This window comes from Pristiophorus japonicus, chromosome 15 (assembly GCF_044704955.1).
Source record: "Pristiophorus japonicus isolate sPriJap1 chromosome 15, sPriJap1.hap1, whole genome shotgun sequence".
NCBI classification, from domain to species: domain Eukaryota; kingdom Metazoa; phylum Chordata; class Chondrichthyes; family Pristiophoridae; genus Pristiophorus; species Pristiophorus japonicus.
The window spans coordinates 62,757,152-62,780,428 of record NC_091991.1 but is presented as its reverse complement, the minus strand read 5'-3'; the positions used below and the strand labels follow the sequence as shown (position 1 = coordinate 62,780,428).

General features: G+C 46.0%; 1 protein-coding gene across 2 annotated transcripts in view; it reads left to right on the top strand.

Annotated features, from left to right (window-relative positions):
* Positions 1-23,277, top strand: part of LOC139280811 (structural maintenance of chromosomes protein 1B-like) — a 171,929-nt gene that overhangs the window by 107,436 nt on the left and 41,216 nt on the right. For both annotated transcript variants that reach the window (XR_011596769.1, XM_070900530.1), the window contains exons 19-20: positions 4,169-4,267; positions 10,756-10,912. Coding sequence is in view for 1 of the 2 variants with exons in the window: in XM_070900530.1 (XP_070756631.1) it covers positions 4,169-4,267; positions 10,756-10,912 (256 nt within the window). In the remaining variant the exon portion in view is untranslated. The remainder of the gene's footprint in view (positions 1-4,168; positions 4,268-10,755; positions 10,913-23,277) is intronic.

Genomic DNA, 23,277 nt, shown 5'->3' with positions numbered 1-23,277 from the left:
GGAGAATTAAAGTGACTGGCGACTGGAAGCTCAGGTCACACTTACGGACTGAACGGAGGTGTTCCGCAAAGCGGTCTCCCAATCTACGCTCGGTCTTCCCAATGTAGAGGAGACCACATCATGAGCAGCGAAAACAGTATACAGGTGTAGCGTCCCGAATCCGGAAACCTCGGGACCGAGGCTGTTCCAAATTTTGTGTTTTGACGGATTTTGGAACGTCTTTCTGATGTCACGAATCCAGAAACACCTGAGCGCAGGTTCGGGTATTTCCGGATTTCGGAATGTCAAAGGGGGGCGGGGGGTGTAACATGCCGAGGAGGTCGTCGTGGGGCCGGCCCCACCAAGGATGTTGTCGGGCGGGCTGTCGGGACCTGTTGAGAAGGTGTTTACGTCGGACGGGACCCCGCTGAGGAGGTTGTCGTAGCGCTGGCCCCGCCAAGGATGTTGTCGGGCGGGGCCCCGCTGAGGAGGCTGTCGGGCGGGACAGCCCCGCTGAGATGGTGTTCGGGTGGGGCCCCGCCAAGGTTGTTGTCGTTGGGCAGGCTCCACCAAGGTTGTTGTTATTGGGCTGGCCCCGCCGAGGAGGTGTTCGCGCGGGTCGGCGAGGAGGCCCCGAGGTCGGGCAGGGTCATCCGGTCCGGATTCCAGAACATTTTACAGATTCCGGACGACCCTGCCACGAATCGTTCCGGAACATTCCGGATTCCAGAACTCCGGATTTTGGATGCTGCACCTATACTAAATTGAAGAAGTACAAGTAAATCGCTGTTTCACCTGGAAGGAGTATTTGGGGCCCTGGATTGTGGGAAGGGAGGAGATAAAACGGCAGCTGTTGCATCTCCTGCGCTAGCACGGGAAGGTGCCGTGGGAAGGGGAGGGGGTGCTTGGGGTAACTGCGGAATGGACCAAGGTGTCGCGTGAGGTCGATTCGCCAAACAACAACAGCGCCACCGACCTCTACCTTGCAGAGGCTGATCGCCATCTCTCTGACACCTCCTCCTACCTTCCCCTGGACCATGACCCCACCACTGAACATCATTTCCCAGACTCTCACTGACCCTCATCTTCTCTGGAGATCTTCCCTCCACAGCCACCAACCTCATAGTTCCCAAAACCTACACAGCCCGCCTCTGCCTCCTTCCACAAACATGACTCCAGGGCCCCAAATACTTCTGGGAAGAGAGCAGTTAAAATGGCATCTCCTGCGCTTGCACAAGAAGGTGCCATGGGAAGGGGGGGAGGTGCTGGGGATGACTGCGGAATGGACCAGGGTATTGGGGAGTGAGCGGTCCCTTCGGAATGCTGAGAGGGGAGTGGAGGGAAAATGTGATTGGTGGTGGGATCACACTGGAGGTGGCGGAAATGGCGAGGTATGATTTGTTGAACATGGAGGCTGGTGGGGTGAAAGGTGTGGACAAGGGGAACCCTGTCGTGGTTCTGAGAGGGAGGGGTAGGGGTGAGAGCAGAGGTGCGGGAAATAGAACGGACACAGTCGAGGGCCATGTTAATCACGGCGGAGGGGAATCCTCGATTGAGGAAAAAGGAAGACGTGTGAAAGGTGGCGTCGTCAGAGCAGATGCGACGGAGACAGAGAAACTGGGAGAATTAAATGGAATCCTTACAGGATGCGGGGTGGGAGGAAGTGTAGTGCAGGTAGCTGTGAGAGTCATTGGGCTTATCGTGGATACTGGTCAAAAGCCTATCCCCAGAAATGGAGAGAGAGAAGTCAAGGAAAGGAAGCGAAGAGCCGGAGATGGACCATGTGAAGGTGAGGGAAGGGTGGAAATTGGATGCAAATTGAATGAAATTTTCTAGTTCGGGCTGAGAGCAGGAAACTGCACTGATACAGTCATCAATGTACTGGAAAAAAGGTGTGAGGGAGGGGACCCGAGTAGGACTGGAACAAAGAATGTTCCACATATCCCACGAAAAATCAGGCATAGCTAGGACTCATGCGGGTTTCCAGGAGAAAGTGAGTGGAATTAAAGGAGAAGTTGTTAAATGTGAGAATAAGTTCAGCCAGGCGGAGGAGGGTGGTGATGGATGGGGACTGATTGGGCCTCTGCTCGAGGAAGAAGCAAAGAGCCCTAAGGCCATCCTGGGGGGCGGGGGGATTGGGCATCCATGGTGAAAAAGAGATGGTTGGGGCCGGGAAACTAGAAACTGTTGAAGTGACAGAAGGCGTTGGAGGAATCACAGATGTAGGTGGGAAGAGAGTGGACAAGGGGAGAAAAAATAGAGTCGAGATAGCAAGAAATAGATTCTGTGGGGCAAGAACAGGCTGAAACGATGGGTCTACTGGGGCAGTCCTGTTTGGGGATCTTGGGAAGGAAGTAGATATCTCCATCCTCGGACTCCTGCCCTGTTCCAATGAAGCTCAACGCAAGCTCGAGGAACAGCACCTCGTCTTTCGTTTAGGCACTTTACAACCTTCTGGACTCAACATCGAGTTCAACAATTTCAGAGCATAACCTCTGCCCATCTTTGGCTCCCTTTCTCCCCCTGCCCCTCTATCTTATGTGTTTTTTCTATTTGTCTCCAATGGCAGTTGGTCATTATTCCACCATTCACACCCTATCTAGATGAACCTTTTTTTAACTCCTGCCATTACCATTTCAATTCGGCTCATCATCCCTTTTGTGTCTCTAATCTCTCCCGCCTGCCGCCCTATCACAGACCTTCCCTTTTGTTCATTCTTCCCCTCCCCCTTTCAGTGCTTTTTAAGAATGTGTTCTTTTCGAACATTTGCCAGTTCTGACGAAGGGTCGTCGACCCAAAACGTTAACTCAGTTTTTCTCTCCACAGATGCTGCTTGACCCGCTGACATTTCCAACTTTAATTATTTTGCAGACAGTCAAGCAGATGTTGCTGAATCTGCAGACCTGAAGCTGTTCATTGCGGTAGGGTTAGTGTCCATGGTGTGTTCAGGATTGTGGCAATGCAATCAACATTTTATGATATTTTGTTCTGTTCGCCGTGGTGTCCACCTAGCGACACCTCAAGCTTATTTTATTTGTTCTTGGTATGTGGGCGATGATAGTAAAGCTACATTATTACTAATGATCCGTCATTTTTTTTCGTCTCTTGAACTGACTGCACGGCCCATTCAAATTTTCACGCATGCGCATTTTTTTTCCATGTAAAATCCAGTGAGCGGGCCACGCAGCTTAGTGGAATCGTTGATGATTACCCATTCTTCTTTGCCCTGAGAAGATGGTGGTGGGCCCGCTCTTTGATGCAATTGTTTGAATAACTGTGTTGGTTCTGGGGCCACTTCAGAGGACATTAATAGTCAACCATGTAGTGTTGGACGGAGTCACATGTAGGCCAGTGAACATTAGTGAATTTAGTGAATTTGTTTTCGTACCTTGCCATGATGATATTTGAACTCAAGGTCAGTAACATAACCACTCGCCTACCACACCCTGCACATGTTAATTGTCTAATGACCAACTAGTATCTATCTTCCTTGGAAGCAGGTGGAAGAGGTAAATGGGAGCTTTTTGGGGTTAACATGGCCCCACGGTGACATGCATGGTGATGGTAGTTTTGTAACTAAGGTAGTCTTTTCACAGAGCGGGATGGTGCCAGGAGTGGGCTTGCAACCCGACACCTACCCCGGTCGCTTTGAAGCCGCCTCGGTAGGCGAAATCACAACCCTGGTGTTGCAAATAGATACAATCGCCTTTCAGACACATAAATAAATGCATTTAAATAGCATACTTTACAATCTATGGGCATCACAAAGCATAATGCTTGCAGTCTGGCTTTAAAAAAAAATTGCATGAATTTGCTTTGTTTGAAGACACAACACAATGCAACCCCAAAATCCTTTTTGTGACAAACAAGTAATCAACATTTCACAATTTGGCATTCTCATGTTGTACTTGATACAATGGTGGGTTTTCAATTGAAGGTGTACATCACAATATATCACAATTAAGGAAAGTACACGAAAACAGTGTTAGGTGACAGGTGTTAGGGTAGAATGTGTTGAATGGTTTCTTCAAGATGAAGTTGTGATTAATGGAATGAGTTATATAAAAAAAAAAGGCTATTGACATGCTGTTAGCAAAAAGTGCTACAAGATAAGAAAAAAATTGAGAAAAATGTTTCCTTCCAGAGAAATTAATAATGTTTCAGAAATAAACTCAGATTTTTATTACAGGTCGGAACGGAACTTGAAAGTACCCAAGCCACAACAGATATCTTTGAACTGGAAGCTGCATTTGAAATAGACTACAGCAGTTTACCAGCAGATCTCAAAGTAAGAATTTCAATATCCAACTTTTTTAGATCTTGTTCTAGAAACATCAGTTATTATACAGAATTTTCACTGATAAGGTGAGAGATAAAAAAAATAATTTCACAGGTGAGATTGACTGGATTACTCATAAGGGACAAAGTTATGACTGGGTCCTCATAAGCATGTTTACTTTGTGGAACGGCTTACCTGGACAATTGTAATTAATTTATATTACATATTCTATTTAAAGTAAACTAACCCTGCTTTTCAGCTGAGAACCACTAAATAAGGTACGCTCCCTTTGTAAGATCGTTGCCTTACTGATAATCTTTTGTGAGGAATTCCATGGATAGCTATTTGTATTGTTAATATGTAATCCATTATTGAGGAAGTGGTAACAGGGCACTTAGAAAATCATAATATTAGGCAGAGTCAACATGGTTTTATGAAAGGGAAATCATGTTTAACAAACATGTTAAGAGTTTTTGAGGATGTAACGAGCAGGGTAGATAACTGGGAAGCAGTGGATGTAGTATATTTTGATTTTCTAAAGGCATTCGATGAGGTGCAAGACAAGAGCTCATGGGGTTGGGGGTAATATATGAGCATGGATAGAGGATTGGTTAACAGACAGAAAACAGAGATTATGGATGATCCATATAGACCTCTGCCTGAGGACCCTAACATCACTGAAGCCCGTCTTCAGCCAATTTGATTCACTTCACGTGTTATCAAGAAGCGGCTGAGCACACTGGATATAGCAAAGGCTATGGGCCCCTATAACATCCCAGTTGTCGTGCTGAAGATTTGTGCTCCAGAACTAGCTGCACCTTCAACCAAGCTGTTCCAAGACAGCTCCAACACTGGCATTTACCCAACAATGTGGAAAACTGCCCAGGGTTGGCAATCAGTAACCAGTGGGGTGCTGCAGGGATCAGTGCTGGGACCCCAACTATTTACAATCTATATTAACAACTTGGAGGAAGGGACAGAGTGTAACATAGCCAAGTTTGCTGACGATACAAAGATGGGAGGAAAAGCAATGTGTGAGGAGGACATTAAAAAAGCTGCAAAAGGACATAGACAGGCTAAATGAGCAAAAACTTGGCAGGTGGAGTATAATGTTGGAAAGTGTGAGGTCATGCACTTTGGCAGAAAAAAATCAAAGAGCAAGTTATTATTTAAATGGAAAAAGATTGCAAAGTGCTGCAGTACAGCGGGACCTGGGGGTACTTGTGCATGAAACACAAAAGGTTAGTATGCAGGTACAGCATGTGATCAGGAAGGCCAATGGAACCTTGGCCTTTAGTGCAAAGGGGATGGAGAATAAAAGCAGGGAAGTCTTGCTACAGTTGTACAGGGTATTGGTGAGGCCACACTTGGAATACTGCGTGCAGTTTTGGTTTCCATATTTACAAAAGGATATACTTGCTTTGGAGGCAGTTCAGAGAAGGTTCACTCGGTTGATTCTGGAGATGAGGGGGTTGACTTATGAGGAAAGGTTGAGTAGGTTAGGCCACTACTCATTGGAATTCAGAAGAATGAGAGGTGATCTTATCGAAACATATAAGATTATGAGGCGGCTTGACATGGTGGATGCAGAGAGGATGTTTCCACTGATATGGGAGACTAGAACTAGAGGGCACAATCTTAGAATAAGGAGCTGCCCATTTAAAACTGAGATGAGGAGAAATTTCTTCTTTCAGAGGGTTGTGGATCTGGAATTCGCTGCCTCATAGAGCTGTGGAAGCTGGGACATTGAATAAATTTGACAGAAATAGACAGTTTCTTAAACGATAAGAGAATAAGGGGTTATGGAAAGCAGGTAGGGAAGTGGACCTGAGTCCATGATCGGATCAGCCATGATCGTATTAAATGGCAGAGCAGGCTCGAGGGGCCGTATGGCCTACTCCTGCTCTTATTTCCTACGTTCTTATGTATGTCTTAACTAACAGAGTTACACTGGTGCAAATTGATTGGGGAATCTTAGACCAAAAAGAGCAGCCTGCTCCAAAAAAACGGCGCAAATCACTGGGGGAAATTGAGGCCATAGTAAGAAGTGTAGATGGAAGTTACAAAGAAACATAGACATCAGTGAGTCAACAAAACTGTGACAGATTGATTTCAAGGCAGGTAAGTAGGGCTAGAATATAAAAGGGAGGAAGTTTTGCTACAGCTGTACAAAGCCCTGCTTAGATCTCATTGAGAGAACTATGTACAGTTCTGGGCACCGCTACTTAGAAAGGATATCTTGGCCTTGGAATGAATGTGGTGCAGATTTAGCAGAATGTGACCAGGGCTCCAAGGGTTAGATTATGAGGATAGATTACATAAACTGGGCTTGTATTCCCTACAATATAGAGGGTTAAAGGGTGATTTGATTGTGTTTTTTTAGGATTTTGGAAGAAATTGATAGGGCGGGGGACAGGAGGGACCACATTGCAGCGGAGGTCTGGGGGGGCGAAGTGTGTTGGAGGGACGGGCCTGGGGGCTCTGTGCCTCGGTGCGGGGAGTGTTCAGAGTGGGGTGGACGGGTTGACTGCGCGGATGGCGGTTGGTGGATGTGGTGTGGTTGGCGTCGCGGGGGCGTGGCTCCGGGGTGGCCGGGGCTGGGGGCTCGACATCCGGGGGTGTTCGGCATTTGGGAAGGATTCTGACGGGACGGGGTGGGTTGGGTGCGGGGGGGAATGTTCCCGGTGTTGGGTGGGTCCAGAGCCGGGGGGGGGGCCCGCTCTTGGGATGGGGGTGGGCTGTTTGGGGCTGGGATTGGGAGAGACTTCGTCACTCGGGGAGTTGTTGGCCTGTGGGGTTCCCTGCCGCTGAGAGTTGTTGATGCCAGTTCATTGGATGTGTTCGGGAGGGAGTTGGATGTGGTCCTTGCGGCTGGGGGGGTCGGAGGGGGGTGTGGAGGGGGCGTGGGGGGGAGGTGCTGGGGTGGGTGATCAGCCATGATCTTATTGAATGGCGGTGCAGGCTCGAAGGGCCGAATGGCCTACTCCTGCACCTATTTTCTATGTTTCTATGTTTTCTATGTCCTGTCCACAAAAGGCAGGACAAATCTAATCCGGCCAATTACTGTTCCATCAGTCTACTCTCAATCATTAGTAAAATGACGGAAGGCATCGTCGACAGTGCTATCAAGCAGCACTTATTCACCAATAACCTGCTCACCGATGCTTAGTTTGGGTTCTGGCAGGGCCACTTGGCTCCACACCTCATTACAGCCTTGGTCCAAACATGGACAAAAGAGCTGAATTCCAGAGGTGAGGTGAGGTGAGAGTGACTGCCCTTGACATCAAGGCAGCATTTGACAGAGTGTGGCATCAAGGAACCCGAGTAAAACTAAAGTCAGGGGGAAAACTCTCTATTCGCTGGAGTCATACCTAGCATAAATGAAGATGGTTGTGGTTGTTGGAGGTCAATCATCTCAGCCCAGGACATCGCTGCAGGAGTTCCTCAGGATAGTGTTCGAGGCCCATCCATCCTCCGCTGCTTCATCAATGTTCTTCCGTCCACCATAAGGTCAGAAGTGGGGATGTTTGCTGATGATTGCGCACTGTTCAGTTCAACTCGCAACTCCTCAGATAATGAAGCAGTCCGTGTCCTCATGCAGCTAGATCTAGACAACTTTCAGGCTTTGGCTGAGAAGTGACAAGTAAACTTCATGCCACACAAGTGTCAGGCAATGACTATCTCCAATAAACGAGAGTCTAACCACTGCCTCTTGACATTCAACGGCATTACTGTTATGTCGTGGATAAAGAGTCAGACTAGATGCTGCAAGCTCAAACTAAGTGTGACCGTAGTCCTTTATTGCAGTTCTCAGAGTGCCTCTCCAGCCTGTGAGGCCTCCTTATATACCGGTGCTCCCAAGGGATTGTGGGATCCCTTGGGACTCCAGGGGATAAGCCCTCTGATGGTTAGACATGGTAATTACAGGTTTACATACATAGCAACACTTCCACCGTCCACCTCAAAAGTCCATAGTGTAACTATTTACAATGTGAGTCGATCTGGGGTCTTCCTTTCCCTGGTTCATCGTCTCGGTACAAATGCTGGTGTTTATGAGTCGTTTGTTGGGCCTTCGCTGGGTTGCTGCGCAGCTGGCCTTGCTACACTGCCGGGGGTGGTGAGCCTTGCTGGGCTGCTGTGGGTGATGGATTCTGCTTCGTGGTCAACCGCTAGGTCGGTTGCCACTTGCGTGTGTGTTGGAGGGTTGAGAAAGGTAGGGTCTATTGTGGGTTGTTCATGAATTTGAGTTTGGTTTCGTCCAAGTGTTTTCTGCAAGTGAGTCCATTTGCGAGTTTGACCACAAACACCTACTTCCCTCATTGGCCAAAACAGTGCCAGCAATCCACTTGGGACCTTGTCCATAGTTCAACACAAATGCAGGATCATTTACTTCAATTTTGCGTGACACATTTGCGCGATCGTGATATGTATTCTGTTGAAGCCGCCTGCTCTCTACCTGTTCGTGTAGATCAGGGTGGACTAATGAGAGCCTTGTCTTAAATGCCCTTTTCATGAGCAGTTCAGTGGGAGGGATCCCGGTGAGCGAGTGGGCTTTGTGCGGTAACTAAGCAGGGCTCAGGATAAGCGAGTCTGCAGTGAGCCTTCAGTTACCTTTTTCAAGCTCTGCTTGATCGTTTGAACTGCTCGTTCTGCCTGACCATTGGACGCTGGCTTAAACGGGGCAGACGTGACATGTTTGACCCCATTGCGGGTCATGAATTCCTTGAATTCGGCACTGAGAAGCACGGCCCATTGTCACTTACAAGGACATCAGGCAGGCCATGCGTGGCAAACATGGCCCGTTGGCTTTCAATGGTGGCAGCGGATGTGTTTGCCGACATTATCACACATTCAATCCATTTGGAGTACGCATCTACAACCACTAAAAACATTTTTCCCAAAAATGGGCCTGCATAGTCGACATGAACCCTAGACCGCGGTTTGGAGGGTCAAGACCATAAACTTAGTGGCTGGGTACATTGCTTAACTGGGAACATGTATTAGGTTTGTGCACACAGGACTCTTAAGTCTGCATCGATACCGGGCAACTATCACTTTCATTATTACAATGCTTGGGTGGGTACTGTGGAGATCACTAATGAAAGTGCCCCTACCCTTTTTTGGCACAACTACCCGATTGCCCCACAGAAGGCAGTCTGCCTGTATTAACATTTCATCTTTGCGCCGCTGGTATGGCTTTATTTCTTCCTGCATCTCTAACTGGACACTAGACCAACTCCCGTGGAGCACACAGTTTTTTTACTAAGGGGTCCTGGCTTGTCCAGGTTCTAATCTGTCGGGCGGTAACAGGTGATTGCTCACTCTTGAATGCTTCCATTACCATAACTAAATCTGCAGGGTGTGCCATCTCCACCTCTGTGGTGGGCAATGGTAGCCTACTGAGAGCATCGGCACAGTTTTCTGTGCCTGGCCTGTGGCCAAATAGCCTTCCGTGTTGTACCCAACCATCTAAGATTCTGGAATCTGGATCCAAATCTAACCTCGACAGTTAAGACCTGAAATTTCCTTTGCTGGATGTAGGAGCGCAGTCTCAATTCTGTTCTTAGAGCAAAATCTGTTCCTACTTTGGCAACATTACTCAGACAGACTAAAGTGGTATGGGAAATGGAAAAATGCCACAATGATAGTAGGGGTTCTGAGATAAGTGTTGGGGTTGAAGCACATTGGGTAGAAAGGAACTTTTCTCTACATCTAGTTATGCTATATCTGATGTAGGAGAACTTGATGTTGACACCGGGTGCCATTCCCCAGCACCTACATCCGTCCCCTCTCCTCACCTTGATGAGTGCAAAGAAAATACAAATTGGCTGTGTCACAAATTGAACATGGATGTACTCAGCACAGGAACTAAGGAAATATTTCTTTAGGATAGTCTTGTGTCATGGTGAAGTAGTTTGGCTGTTTTGTCGTTCTCCATCTAAATTGGTGAGAGCCAATTTTCCCAACATTTTCCCAACTGTAGAAGCCCTATTGCAGCAGAGCAGGTCTCCAGTTGTCCTGGTTCAAACCTTGTCACTGGATAAAGGCCTAGCTCTGTCAAGCCCTTTAACATAGTAAAACATCCCAAGGCACTTCACAGGCATGTTAGAAGACAAAACAAATAAATTTGACACTGAGCCATATAAGACAGATGACAAAAAGCTTGATCAAAGAGGTAGGTTTTAAGGAGCGTCTTTAATTTGTGTACTGTTTCAATAGTAACTCTGCAAGTGTTGTGCTACTATCAACTCTATACATGTGTGCCCTATCTAAGGAATATGAAGGCATTCAACTCAATTTGGGAGTATTAGTTAAGGTATTGTAAACATTTGAACTGATATTTATATTAATCAACTATTCATGATCAACAACTCACACTAGTTAAAGATTTTCCAACACTCCCAATTGCTATATGTTCATTGTGATTGGATGGCAGCTGTATTGCAACAATTATACTATTAAGCAATGCTACAGAAATTGTCTTGACTTTTCTCCAGGGCCTCACATCCCTTAAGGAGATTGAGATCCAAGAAAATAGACTGAATACGCTATTGGAAGAGAAGGAGAAGATTTTACACAGAACAGCTGCACCAAATTTGAGAGCTGTTGAAAAGCTGCAAAATGTGTGGGATAAGTTTCAAGAGTCAGTGCATGGTAAGTTCAGAGGCTGGTGCATTGAGCTGATACTTTCGTTGACAATAGGTGGTTGAATTTTTTTCAACATAAGTAAAATTTTACCTTAATCATAAATGGACATCGGTAACTTGGAGGACACACTCTGTAACAGGGCCACTGATTTATAGTAATTGAATAAGTGAAATTGCATTTTTATTAAGTGTATTCTGGGATTTTTCAATATTCTGTGGAAAAAGTAAATTTGTGAATGGGTCGTTCATGGTATTTCAGTGAAGTGGTTTGATTTAATAGAATTGGAATCTAGAATCATTGCAAAGGGTCCTGGAATGCCAGACCATTGGATGGGACCTCTAGGGTGGGAGAAGAGTGTGAGTGGTGTCCTGCACTGTGGTGTTCAATGCTGGGATGGGATGCCTGCATAAAAACCATAAGCAGTTATATCTCAGGATTACACTGAGCTGGGACACGAAGAGCATTCAATTAATTGTGAACAGGTTAGTGGAGCTGGTGTCTGATATGGGTGTCTTCATTATCACACGTGCACAAATAAGAATGCATAGTCAAGAAATGGTTCCCCTCGGAGGGAAAGAATTCTCAATTTTCAACATTGATTGGATTTCAAATGTTTAAAAAAGAGACACGGATTCTCTGTTTCTCCTTTTGCTCTGATGCTCTTCAGAGAGAGGGAGACAGAGAGAGAGAGTGGGTGGCGGGGAAGAGAGGGGAGACACACAAAGAGAGAGACAGATGGTGACAGTCAGAGAGGGGAACAGCGAGAGATATGGACAGAGGGAGTTGGGGAGAAAGAAAGAGAGACAGCGAAAGAGTCCAGGCGTGTTCCCGGACACTGAGCGGCAGCTGCACACTGAGCGGCAGCTGCACTTTGGAACAACACGGGTGGAAGCGTAGCATGTGTACAATGGCCGCTGGAAGAAGGCTAAGGCAAAAAAAAATTTAGGCTTGGGTGATTCAGAAAATTGTTTAAAGCCGGAAAAAAAATACGAGAAAGTGATAATGAATGTAAGTTCCAGTTAAATTTTCCAGGTAGAAAAGCAAAATACTGCTTTCGTTTAGGCACTTTGCAGCCTTCTGGACTCAACATCAAGTTCAACAATTTCAGAGCGTAACCGCTGCCAATCTTTGTGCCCCCGCCCCCGAGCCTGTTTCATTTTTTCTTCTCGTCTCTAATGGCAGCTGGTCATTATTCCGCCATTCACACCCTACTTGACTAATGTTTTTCTAACTCCTGTCATTACTATTTCAATTCGGCCCATCATCCCTCTTGTCTCTTACACTCTCCTGCCTTCCACCCTATCACAGAGCTTCCCTTTTGTTTTTTCTTCCCCTCCCCCTTTCAGTGCTCGTTAAGAATGTGTTCTTTCCGAACACACTCTAGTTCTGACGAAGGGTTGTCGACCCGAAACGTTAACTCTGCTCTCTCCACAGATGCTGCCTGACCCGCTGAGATTTCTAGATTTCTGTTTTTATTATAGAAGAAACCACTATTTGTTTGTTGAGAAAGACATAAAATATACTTTGATTAAACTGATCAGTACAATTTCAATTCAGTATGTTTAAAATAGATTAAAAATTGAGAGTACAATGAAGTTTGTTTTCGCTATTTAATTGAGAAGTACCTAAATAAATCAACACTTTTCGTGTTAAGAGCAGGGATTAATATTATGGAGAATGTTTGAGAGAAAAACATTAGAAGCAAAATTTGTAAATTAACATCTTGACGTCAACATAATAGTAAACATTTCCAAGTCAGTCTGATTGGTTCTCCTGTACAGGAAGAAGATGATAAATGTTTATTCCTGTTAAATCATACTTTTTCCTGCTTTTTGTTTTTAAATTCTGTCGCAAATTGTGTATGTGTTTTTCTGCACTTGCGACTAAGTGCTGCATTTCTGCCATTTATTAATGGAAGTGATTGAAGTTGAAAGTACGGATACCCATTCTTGTTCAATTGTTCAGTTCTTTTTAATACTGTGAACTAAAGAACTACAGCACTTTATATATTTATTGGTTGGTTGCATTGTGATATTAATGACTTACGTGGAGGTACAGCATGTCAGCGCCATAGGAAATCATCTGCTTGTGCAGCCATTGCTATAGTGACATGAGGAATGGGTTAATACGTTGAAAACTTTAAAATTAATACATATTGCACGAATAGATATGCCTCTAAGTTCACTTTGGATTGTTACTATAGAAAACAGGAGATGTGTTGCTGCTGCAAAACGTGGGAGCTTCTGGACATTTGGTCAAGGGCGACTACATCTGCGATAAGTTTCTGCAGCTCGACGAACTTTGGCTCTGAGTTTAGGAGCTGGAGATGGAGCTGCAGACATTGCGAGACATCAGGGAGGGAGAAAGTTACCTGGACCTTTTGCTCCAGGAGCAACCACACCCTCTAGATTAAATATTTTAGAATTGACACATGGTCAGGGTTAGGAGGGTGTGACTGTGAGTGAGGCAGGTAAAGGGATCCAGGAGATAGTATTGCAGGAGCCTCAGTCCCTGCACTTGACAATATATTTGAGGTTCTTGCAACCCTTGTGGACAAGTGTGCAGACTGCAGGATAGTTGAGCAGACTGACCAAGGCACCATGGTACAGAAAGCCATTCAAGTGGGGGGAGTAAAGAGGCAGGTGGTTGTAGTAGGGGACAGTATAGTTAGGGGGATAGATAGGGTTCTCTGCAACTGAGAGCGTGGATCCCGAAGGCTGTGTTGCCTACCCGATGCCAGGGTAAAGAACATCTCCGGGCTGGAGAAGTATTTGGAGGGGGAGGATCCAGTCGTGGTACACGTAAGTACCAATGACATAGGTAGGACTAAGAAAGAGGTTCTGCTGAGCGAGTTTAAACAGCTAGGGACTGAATTGAAAAGCAGAAACACAAAGGTAATAATCTCTGCATTATTACCTGAGCCATGAGCAAATTGGCATAGGGTCAATAGAATCAGGGAGATGAATGCATGGCTCAGAGGTTGGTGTGGGAGAAGTGGGTTTCGATTCGTGGGGCACTGGCACCAATACTCGGGAAAGAGAGAACTGTTCTGTGGAGACTGACTGCACCTGAACTATGCTGGGACCAGAGTTCTAGCGAACCGAATAACTGGGGAGGTATAAGGGGTAGGAGGAGGACGGTTGCAGTCGAGAAAAATCCAGAATGCTAAAGAGAAAAGAAAAGGAAGCAATGCAGGAAAGTGATTGTGGTAAGGATAACCAGATTATGTCAGGAAGGGATAGAGCATACAAACAAAAGAGTGCAGTAACAAATGGGGTCCAGGTAAGAAACAAATAGCGATAAGACAAATAGGGCTATGGTACAAAATAATATTAAGATGTCTAATGATGTTAAAAAGACAAATCTATAAGCATTGTATCTGATTTAACGAAGTATCTGCAATAAGGTAGACGAATTAACAGCGCAAATAGATGTAAATGGACACGATATAGTTGCAATTACGGAGACATGTTTGCAGGGTGACCAGGGTTGGGAACTGAATATCCAAGGATATTCGATATTTAGGAAGGACAGGCAAAAAAGAAGAGGGGGTGGTGTAGCGGTGTTAGTAAAGGATGAAATCAGAGCAATAGTGAGAAAGGATATTGGCTCAGAAAATCAAGATGTCGAAACAATCTGAGTGAAGCTAAGGAGCACCAAGGGGCAGAAAACTTTGTTGTCTATAGGCTTCCAAACAGAAGTGGTAATGTAGGGGATGGCATCAAACAGGAAATTAGAGATGCTTGTAACAAGGGTACTACAGGAATCGTAGGTGACTTTTTAATCTACATATAGACTGGCCAAACTAAATTAGTAATGTGGAAGATAAATTCCTGGAATGTGTACGAAATGGTTTTTTAGACCAGTATGTTGAGGAGCCTACAAGGGAACAGGCAATCCTAGATTGGGTATTGAGTAATGAGAAGGAGTTAATTAACAGTCTTGTTGTGCGGGGTCCTTCAGGGAAGAGTGACCATAACATGATTGAATTCTTTATTAAGATGGAAAGTGAAGTAGTCCAATTCGAAACTACGGTCCTAAATCTAAAAGGAAACTATGAAGGTATGAGGAATGATTTGGCAATGATAGATGGGAAGATTCATTAAAAGGCATGACGGTGGCTAGGCAATGGCTAACATTTAATGAACCAATGCATGAATTGCAATAGTTATGCATTCTTTTCTGGCTTAAAAACACAAAAGGAAAAGTGGCCCAACCATGGCTAACAAAAGAAATTAAGGATAGTATTAGATCCAAAGAGGAGTCATACAAAGTTGCCAGAAAAAGTAGCAAGCCTGAGGATTGGGAGCAGTTTAGAATTCAGCAAAAAAAGGACCAAGAGATTGATTAAGAGGGGAAAAATAGAGTATGAGAGTAAACTTGCAAGGTACATAAAAACCAACAACAAATATTTCTACAAGTACGTAAAAAGAAAAAGATTAGTGAAGACAAATGTAGGTCCTTTACAGACAGAAACGGGAGAATTTATAATGGGGAACAAGGAAATGGCAGAACAATTAAATAAATACTTCGGTTCTGTCTTCACAGAAGATGTTATGTATGCAATAAAGGTTCAAATTGAGTACTGTTTAACTCAACAAGGTACAGCCTTGTTTCTGCTTTATTTTGGCCCAAAGTGTCTGACTCACAAAATGGCTGGCGTGCTGCTCAGTGGCCTCCAGCAATGACACCATCTGGTGGCTACAAACGGCATGTGCATACATGACAGAAGAGGACACAAATGATGTCCCAGAAATGCTAGGGAACTAAGGGTCTAGTGAGCAAGAGGAATTAAAGGAAATGATTATTAGTAAGCAAATAGTGCTGGAGAAACTAATGGGACTGAAGGCCAATAAATCCCGAGGGCCTGATGATCTGCGTCCCAAAGTACTAAAAGAGGTAGCCATGGAAATAGTGGATGCATTGGTTGTCATCTTCCATAATCTATAGAATTTTGGAACAGTTCCTGCAGATTGGAGGGTAACAAATGTAACCCCACTAGCCTAACATCAGTAGTAGGGAAAATGCTAGAGTATTATAAAGAATGTGATAACAGCACACTTAGATAATATCAACCGGATTAGAAAAAGTCAACATGGATTTATGAAAGGAAAATCGTGTTTGACAGACCTACTGAAGTTTTTTGAGGATGTAACGGATAGACTAGATAAGGGAGAACCAGTGGATGTAGTGTATTTGGATTTTCAGAAGGTCTTTGATAAAGTTCCATAAGAGTTTAGTGTGCAAAATGAAAGAACATAGGATTGGAGGTAATGTACTGGCATGGATTGAAAATTGGTTAACTGACAGGAAACAGAGTAGGAATAAACGGGTCTTTTTCGGGGTGGCGGGCAGTGACTAGTAGTTATATAGATATATATATGATATATCTATATATCTATATATATATTTAGATATATCATATATATACAAGTTTGCTGACGACACAAAACTAGGTGGGATTGCGAGTTGTGAGGAGGATGCAAAGACTCTGCAAGGCGATTTAGATGGGTTGAGTGAGTGGGCAAATACATGGCAGATGCAGTATAACGTGGATAAATGTGAAGTTATCCACTTTGTTAGGAAAAATATAAAGACAAAGTATTATTTAAATGGTGATAGCTTGGGAAATGTCGATGTACAAAAGGGACCTGGGTGTCTTGTACACCAGTCATTGAAAGCAAACATGCAGATGCAGCAAGCAGTTAGAAAGGCAAATGGTATGTTGGCCTTCATTGCAAGAGGATTTGAGTACAGGAGCAAGGATGTCTTACTGCAGTTATACAGGGCCTTGGTAAGACCACACCTGGAGTATTGTGTGCAGTTTTGGTCTCCTTACCCAAGAAAGAATATACTTGCCATAGAGGGAGTGCAGCGAAGGTTCACCAGACTGATTCCTGGGATGGCAGGACTGTTGTATGAGGAGAGATTGGGTCGAGTAGGCCTGTATTCACTAGAGTTTAGCAGAAGGAGAGGGGATCTCATCGAAACGTATAAAATTCTGATGGGGTTGGACAGACTGGATGTGGGGAGGATGTTTCCCCTGGCTGGGAAGTCTAGAACAAGGGGTCACAGTCTCAGGATACGGGGTAGGAAATATAGGACTGAGATGAGGAGAAATGTTTTCACTCAGAGGGTGGTGAACCTGTGGAATTCTCTATCACAGAAGGTTGTGGAGGCCAAATCACTGAATATATTTAAGAAGGAGACAGATAGATTTCTAGACACAAAAGGCATCAAGGGGTATGGGGAAAAAGTGGGAATATGGGGCCCAAGTTTCCACATGATTTGCGCCTGATTTTTGGAGCAACTGGTGGAGAACGGACTATCTTAGAAATCGCAATTCTCCACATTTTTTTTTCTGCAGTTCTAGTCAGGTAGAACAGTTCTACTTTAGAACAGAATTTTTTCTTCAAAAGGGGGCGTGTCCGGCCACTGACGCCTGATTTCAAAGTTTCCACAGTGAAAACGTACTCCAAACTAAAGTAGAATGGAGCAAGTGAAGATTTTTGTAGAACTGAAAAAACCTGTTCTACACATTAAAAAATCAGGCGCAGGTTACAAATTAGGCGTCCAGAACGAGGTGGGGGGGGGGAAGGGAACTCATTAAATTCTACAATCAATCCTTATTTATACTTCTACAAATATTATACAAATAAATCCAACCTGAATAAACACTTATAAGCTAAGAAAAGATTAAATAAACCATCTTCCTACCTGTGTGAAAGTGCTTCAGCCATCGTTCGAAGGAAACCGCTGTTTGTTGCCGCGCAGGGGAGGGAGGGGAAGGAGACAGCGGCTTGTTGCCGCGCAGGGGAGGGAGGGGAAGGAGACAGCGGCTTGTTGCCGCGGAGGGGAGGGAGGGGAAGGAGACAGTGGCTTGTTACCGTGGAGGGAGGGGAGGGAGGGGAAGGAGACAGCGGCTTGTTGCCGTGGAGGGGAGGGAGGGGAAGGAGACAGCGGCTTGTTGCCGCGGAGGGGAAGGAGACAGTGAGAAGGGAAGCCTCAGTGCTGATGGCAATGTGGTTTTATTAAAAAATGTTCAAAAATTAAACAGCTACAAAGAACTACAAAAATGGCCGAGTGCCAATGTTTTTTGCACACTGAACATGCGCGAACGCTCCAACGCGCACGCGCAGCGTTGCCGGCAGGAAAAAAACTAATTTAAATAATACCCGCCCCCTCCCACTTACAAAATTGGCACGAGTGTAGGCTCCGCCCCCCTGGGCGCCGCACCAAACAGACAAGGAGCTGCAAAGTGCTCGAGAATAGCGCGTTTTTTTTCTGGCGCCGTTTTAGGCGCGAAAAACGGGCGCCCAGCTCAGAGGGGCGCCCGTTTTTTATCCTGTGGAAACTTGGGCCCATGGTGTTGAAATATAGGATCAGCAATGATCATATTGAATGGCGATGCAGGCTTGAAGGGCCGAATGGCCTACCACTGCTCCTATTTTCTATGTTTGTCGATGCATAACTGTGTAACTGAGTGATGTTTCTGAAGTGTTCATGCATTATAATGCATTTCTTTTATATCCCAGTAATTTCTTTTAAATAGAGTTTGTACATGATGAACTAAAATCTTTTAATTAATTCTACCGTAAACAAACTTGCAGAATGGGCATGTAAATGACAAATGAATTTCAACACAGGTAAGTGTTGGGTGGTGCATTTTGGTAGGAGGAATAAGGAGCCTACCTACACCTTTGAAAATAAGCGTCTAACTGGGATGGAGGTGCAAAGTAATAGATTCACAAATCATTAAAAGTAGCAACATAGGTTAAAAATGCCATAAAAATGCAAATAAAGCACTGGGGTTCATTTCTAGAGGAAAAGAATTCAAAAGCAGAGAAGTTATGTTAAACTTGTATCAATCCTTGTCTGATTGTCTCATGTTTTCAGACGGTATGGCATTATTGTATATATGCTTTTAAGTGGTTGCTGTTGCTTGCGAGAGACCATCAGCGGCAGGTCGGGGCCATAAAAGGAGCGGCGAGTGGTGGCCTGGAGCAGCGTGGCGGCCCCGACCTGCGAGAGACCATCAGCAGCAGGTCGGGGCTGTCATGTATCTCACATTACTGTATATAACTGTATCTCACTATGCTATACATGACTGTAACTGGATATGACCTGTAACAATAAGCATACCTTACCACCAGGGGTGCACTTGCAGGAGTCATTCCATAACTGTCCCACTGTGTTATATAAAGGGAGGTCTCGGGCAAGTGCAGCACCGGAGAGCTGGAACTAAAGGTGCAGGTCCTAAGTGACCTTGACTTCAGCATGTGTCTCGTGTAAGTCAGTACATTAGAGTCGGGACTTAACAGTGGCGACGAGTTACAGGATCACAGAATGGCTACCAACAGCTCAGATGAGAAATACAATGCTGGAGACAATTGGGATGACTTTATAGAAAGGCTCCAGCAAAGCTTTGTGACCAAAGACTGGCTGGGTGACAATAAGGCAGACAAGAGAAGAGCCCATCTCTTGACCAGCTGTGGCTCGAAAACATACGCTTTAATGAAAGACCTGCTGGCACCTGAGAAATCTGTAAGCAAGTCGTTTGAGGAGTTGAGCACACTGGTGAGAGACCACCTGAAGCCAGCGAGCAGCTTACACATGCCCAGACACAGGTTCTACAACTACAGACGCTGTGTGGGCCAAAGCATACCCGACTTCGTGGCGGAACTTTGGAGGCTGGCTAGTTCATGTGAGTTCCTCGATGAACTAAGGAGAGAAATACTGAGACTTTTTTATTGAAGGAGTAGGCCGCGCAGGCATATTCCGAAAGCTTATAGAGACTAAGAACTTGACTCTAGAGGCAGCAGCGGTGGTCGCACAGACGTTCTAGGCAGGCGAAGAAGAAACGAGGCTGATCTATAGTTCGGGTACGACAACCAACGAGGGATTCACATTGTGAAACAAACCGCTACCCCCACACACAGATAAAGACAGGAGAGCAGTCCTTCAACAGCAGACAGTGGCGCAGAAGCCATCAAAATCAGGGGCCACATTAACGGCCGATCACACCTCATCAACCCACAATGCGAGCAATCAACAACAGATTGAGAGAAGCTCAAGGGAGATCAGCCAGACGCAGCTCATCCTTCGGAAACAATGGAAAGAGTCTGTGTTGGAGATGTGGGGGAAGGCACTCAACCAGGGTGTGTCGATTTCAGCATGCCGTTTGCAGAAACTGCAACTACACAGGGCATCTGGCTCGCATGTGCAGAAAAACAGCAGCTCGGCTGGTATACGAATCGGAAGAGTCGGAAAGCGGACCAGAAAACGGTTGGAAGAGTGCACGGGACGGCGAGGTACAGCGGGTTAACATGATCAATGTCCACTGTTCTTACACCAAGACGCCTCCAATTATGATGAGGGTTCTACTCAACGGGATACCCGTAAACATGGAACTGGACACGGGGGGCCAGTCAATTCCTCATGAGCGTTCAACAATTTGAACAGCTGTGGCCGCACAAAAGCAACAGACCAAAACTCACAAAGATCGACACCAAAGTAGACACCAAACTAAGGACCTATACTAAAGAAATCATCCCAGTCCTTGGCAGCGCCATGCTCTCAGTCACACACAAAGGGATGGTGCACCCACTTTCCCTGTGGATTGTCCCGGGGATCTCCCAGTCCTGTTGGGGAGAAGCTGGCTAGCAGAACTTAATTGGAAGTGGGATGATCACGCCATGTCGTCAGGATCTCCTGCTCAACAGTTCTAAGCCGTTTTGAACATCTCTTTCAGCCAGGTGTGGGCACCTTCAAAGGGGCTAAAGTTAGAATCTACATCACACAGAATGCCAGACTGGTCCATCACAAGGCTAGAGCTGTGCCTTATGTGATGAGGAAAAGATTGAAAACTAACTGGACCAGCTTCTGCAGGAAGGCATAATTTCTCCCATGGAATTCAGCGACAGGGCAAGCCCCATCGTCCCCGTCATGAAGCCTGATGGATCCGTGCGAATCTGTGGGGATTACAAGTCTACCATAAACAGAGTCTCTCTACAGGACCAATACCCGCTGCCCAGAGTGGAGGACCTATTTACCACGTTGGCTGGAGGAAAACTTTTCTCGAAACTTGACCTCACATCTGCGTATATGACGCAAGAACTGACAGATTCTAAGCTACTCACCACCATCAACACACATCGAGGCCTTTTTGTGCACAAGCGATGCCCATTCGGCATCAGGTCGGCAGCTGCTATATTCCAGCGCAACATGGAGAGTCTGCTCAAGTCCATCCCGGGGACGGTTGTGTTTTAAGATGACATACTCATCACGGGCAGGGACACCTGCGGGTAAATTTCAGCCCGTTGCTTATGCCTCCAGGTCACTTTCACGGGCGGAGTGCGGGTACGGTATGGTTGAGAAGGAGGCGCTCGCATGCATGTACGGTGTCAAAAAGATGCACCAATACCTTTTCGGGGCCAAGTTTGCATTAGAAACCGACCACAAACCACTCACGTCCCTACTATCCGAGTGCAAGGCAATCAACCCCTCGGCGCGCATTCAGCGGTGGGCACTCATGCTGGCGGCTTACGACTACACGATAAGGCACAGACGAGGCACAGACAACTGTGCCGACCCGCTTAGCAGGCTACCCCTAGTGACCTTTGAATCCACAGGTTCGCCCATGACGGCTCGCCAAATCAGAGCCTGGACAACCAGCGACCCCACGTTATCTCGAGTTAAAAGATGCCTTTTAACCGGTGACTGAGCAGAGGCTCGCGATGCCTGCCCTGAGGAGGTCAGATCTTTCCATTGGCGCATGCATGAACTCTCACTACAGGCAGACTGCCTGATGTGGGGCAGCCGAGTAGTTATGCCCTTACGAGGCAAGGAGGCGTTTGTCCAGGAGCTCCATCGCGAGCACCGGGGATCGTCCTGATGAAGGCCATAGCCAGATCTCATGTCTGGTGGCCTGGCATTGACGCTGACTTGGAGCTCTGCGTCCGTCGGTGCACCATTTGTGCCCAACTCAGTAATGCCCCCAGGGAGGCCCCCCTAAGCCCCTGGCCCACCAAACCATGGTCGCGGGTGCATGTAGACTATGCGGGCCCATTCATGGGCAAAATGTTCCTCGTAGTCGTTGATGTATTTTCAAAATGGATCGAGTGCACCATTTTAAACTCGAGCACCACTGTGGAGAGCCTTAGAACCATGTTTGCAACGCACGGCATTCCTGACACATTGGCCAGTGATAATGGTCCGTGCTTCACCAGCGCAGAATTTCACGATTTTATAGTTGACCACGCTATAAATCACGTTAAGACGGCACCTTTCAAGCTGGCCTCTAATGGCCAGGCAGAGCGAGCAGTGCAGATCATTAAACAAGGCATGCTCAGAATCCAAGGTCCCACGTTGCAGAGCCACCTGTCGCGACTACTGCTGGCATACAAATCTCGTCCGCATTCGTTGACTGGGGTTTCCCCCGCGCAACTATTGATGAAACGAACCTTAAAGACCAGGCCCTCGTTAATCCTCCCAGACATGCATGAAATTGTTGAGGCTAAGCGTCAAAAGCTAACTGAGTACCACGACTGAAATTCGAGGGGGAGGTGGAATGAGATAGGGGAAAAAGTGTTTGTGCTAAACTATGGCCGGAGTCCCAAATGACTTTCAGGGACAGTAACAGACAAAGAGGGAAACAGGCTACAATTGTACAAATGGACAATGGCCAAACCTGCTGGAGGCATGTAGACCAAGTAAAAAGTAGATTCACTGATAACACTGAAGAACCAGAGGCAGACGACAATGTGTAACTCACACCACACTTGGTGGACAGACAGATGGAACAACCTGAGGAAAGGGCAGTCTCAACAGACAGCCCAGGCGAGATACCAGCAATCACACCGAACGAAAATCAGGCACCAAGGCAAACAACTGAACCACAACTAAGACGCTCCACACGAGAGCGCAGACCACCTGAGAGACTGAATCTATAAAGGCAATAAGACCTTGGGGGAGGGTGATGTCATGTCATGTATCTCATTACTGTATATAACTATCTTGCCATGCTATACATGACTGTAACTGGATATGACCTGTAACAATAAGCATACCTTACCACCAGGGGTGCACTTGCATGAGACACTCCATACCTGTCCCACTGTGGTATATAAAGGGAGGTCTCAGGCAAGTGCAGCACTGGAGAGCTGGAATTAAAGGTGCAGGTCCTGAGTGACCTTGACTTCAGCATGTGTCTTGTGTAAGTCAGTACATTAGAGTCAGGACTTAACAGGGGCCATAAAAGGAGCGGTGAGCGGCAGCTTGCAGCAGTGTGGTGGCATACTGCGCGAGCAAGATACAGCGCGAGCTGGTGCAGGAGGGCAACAGCAGCGAAGAGGGCGACTGGATTGGAAGGT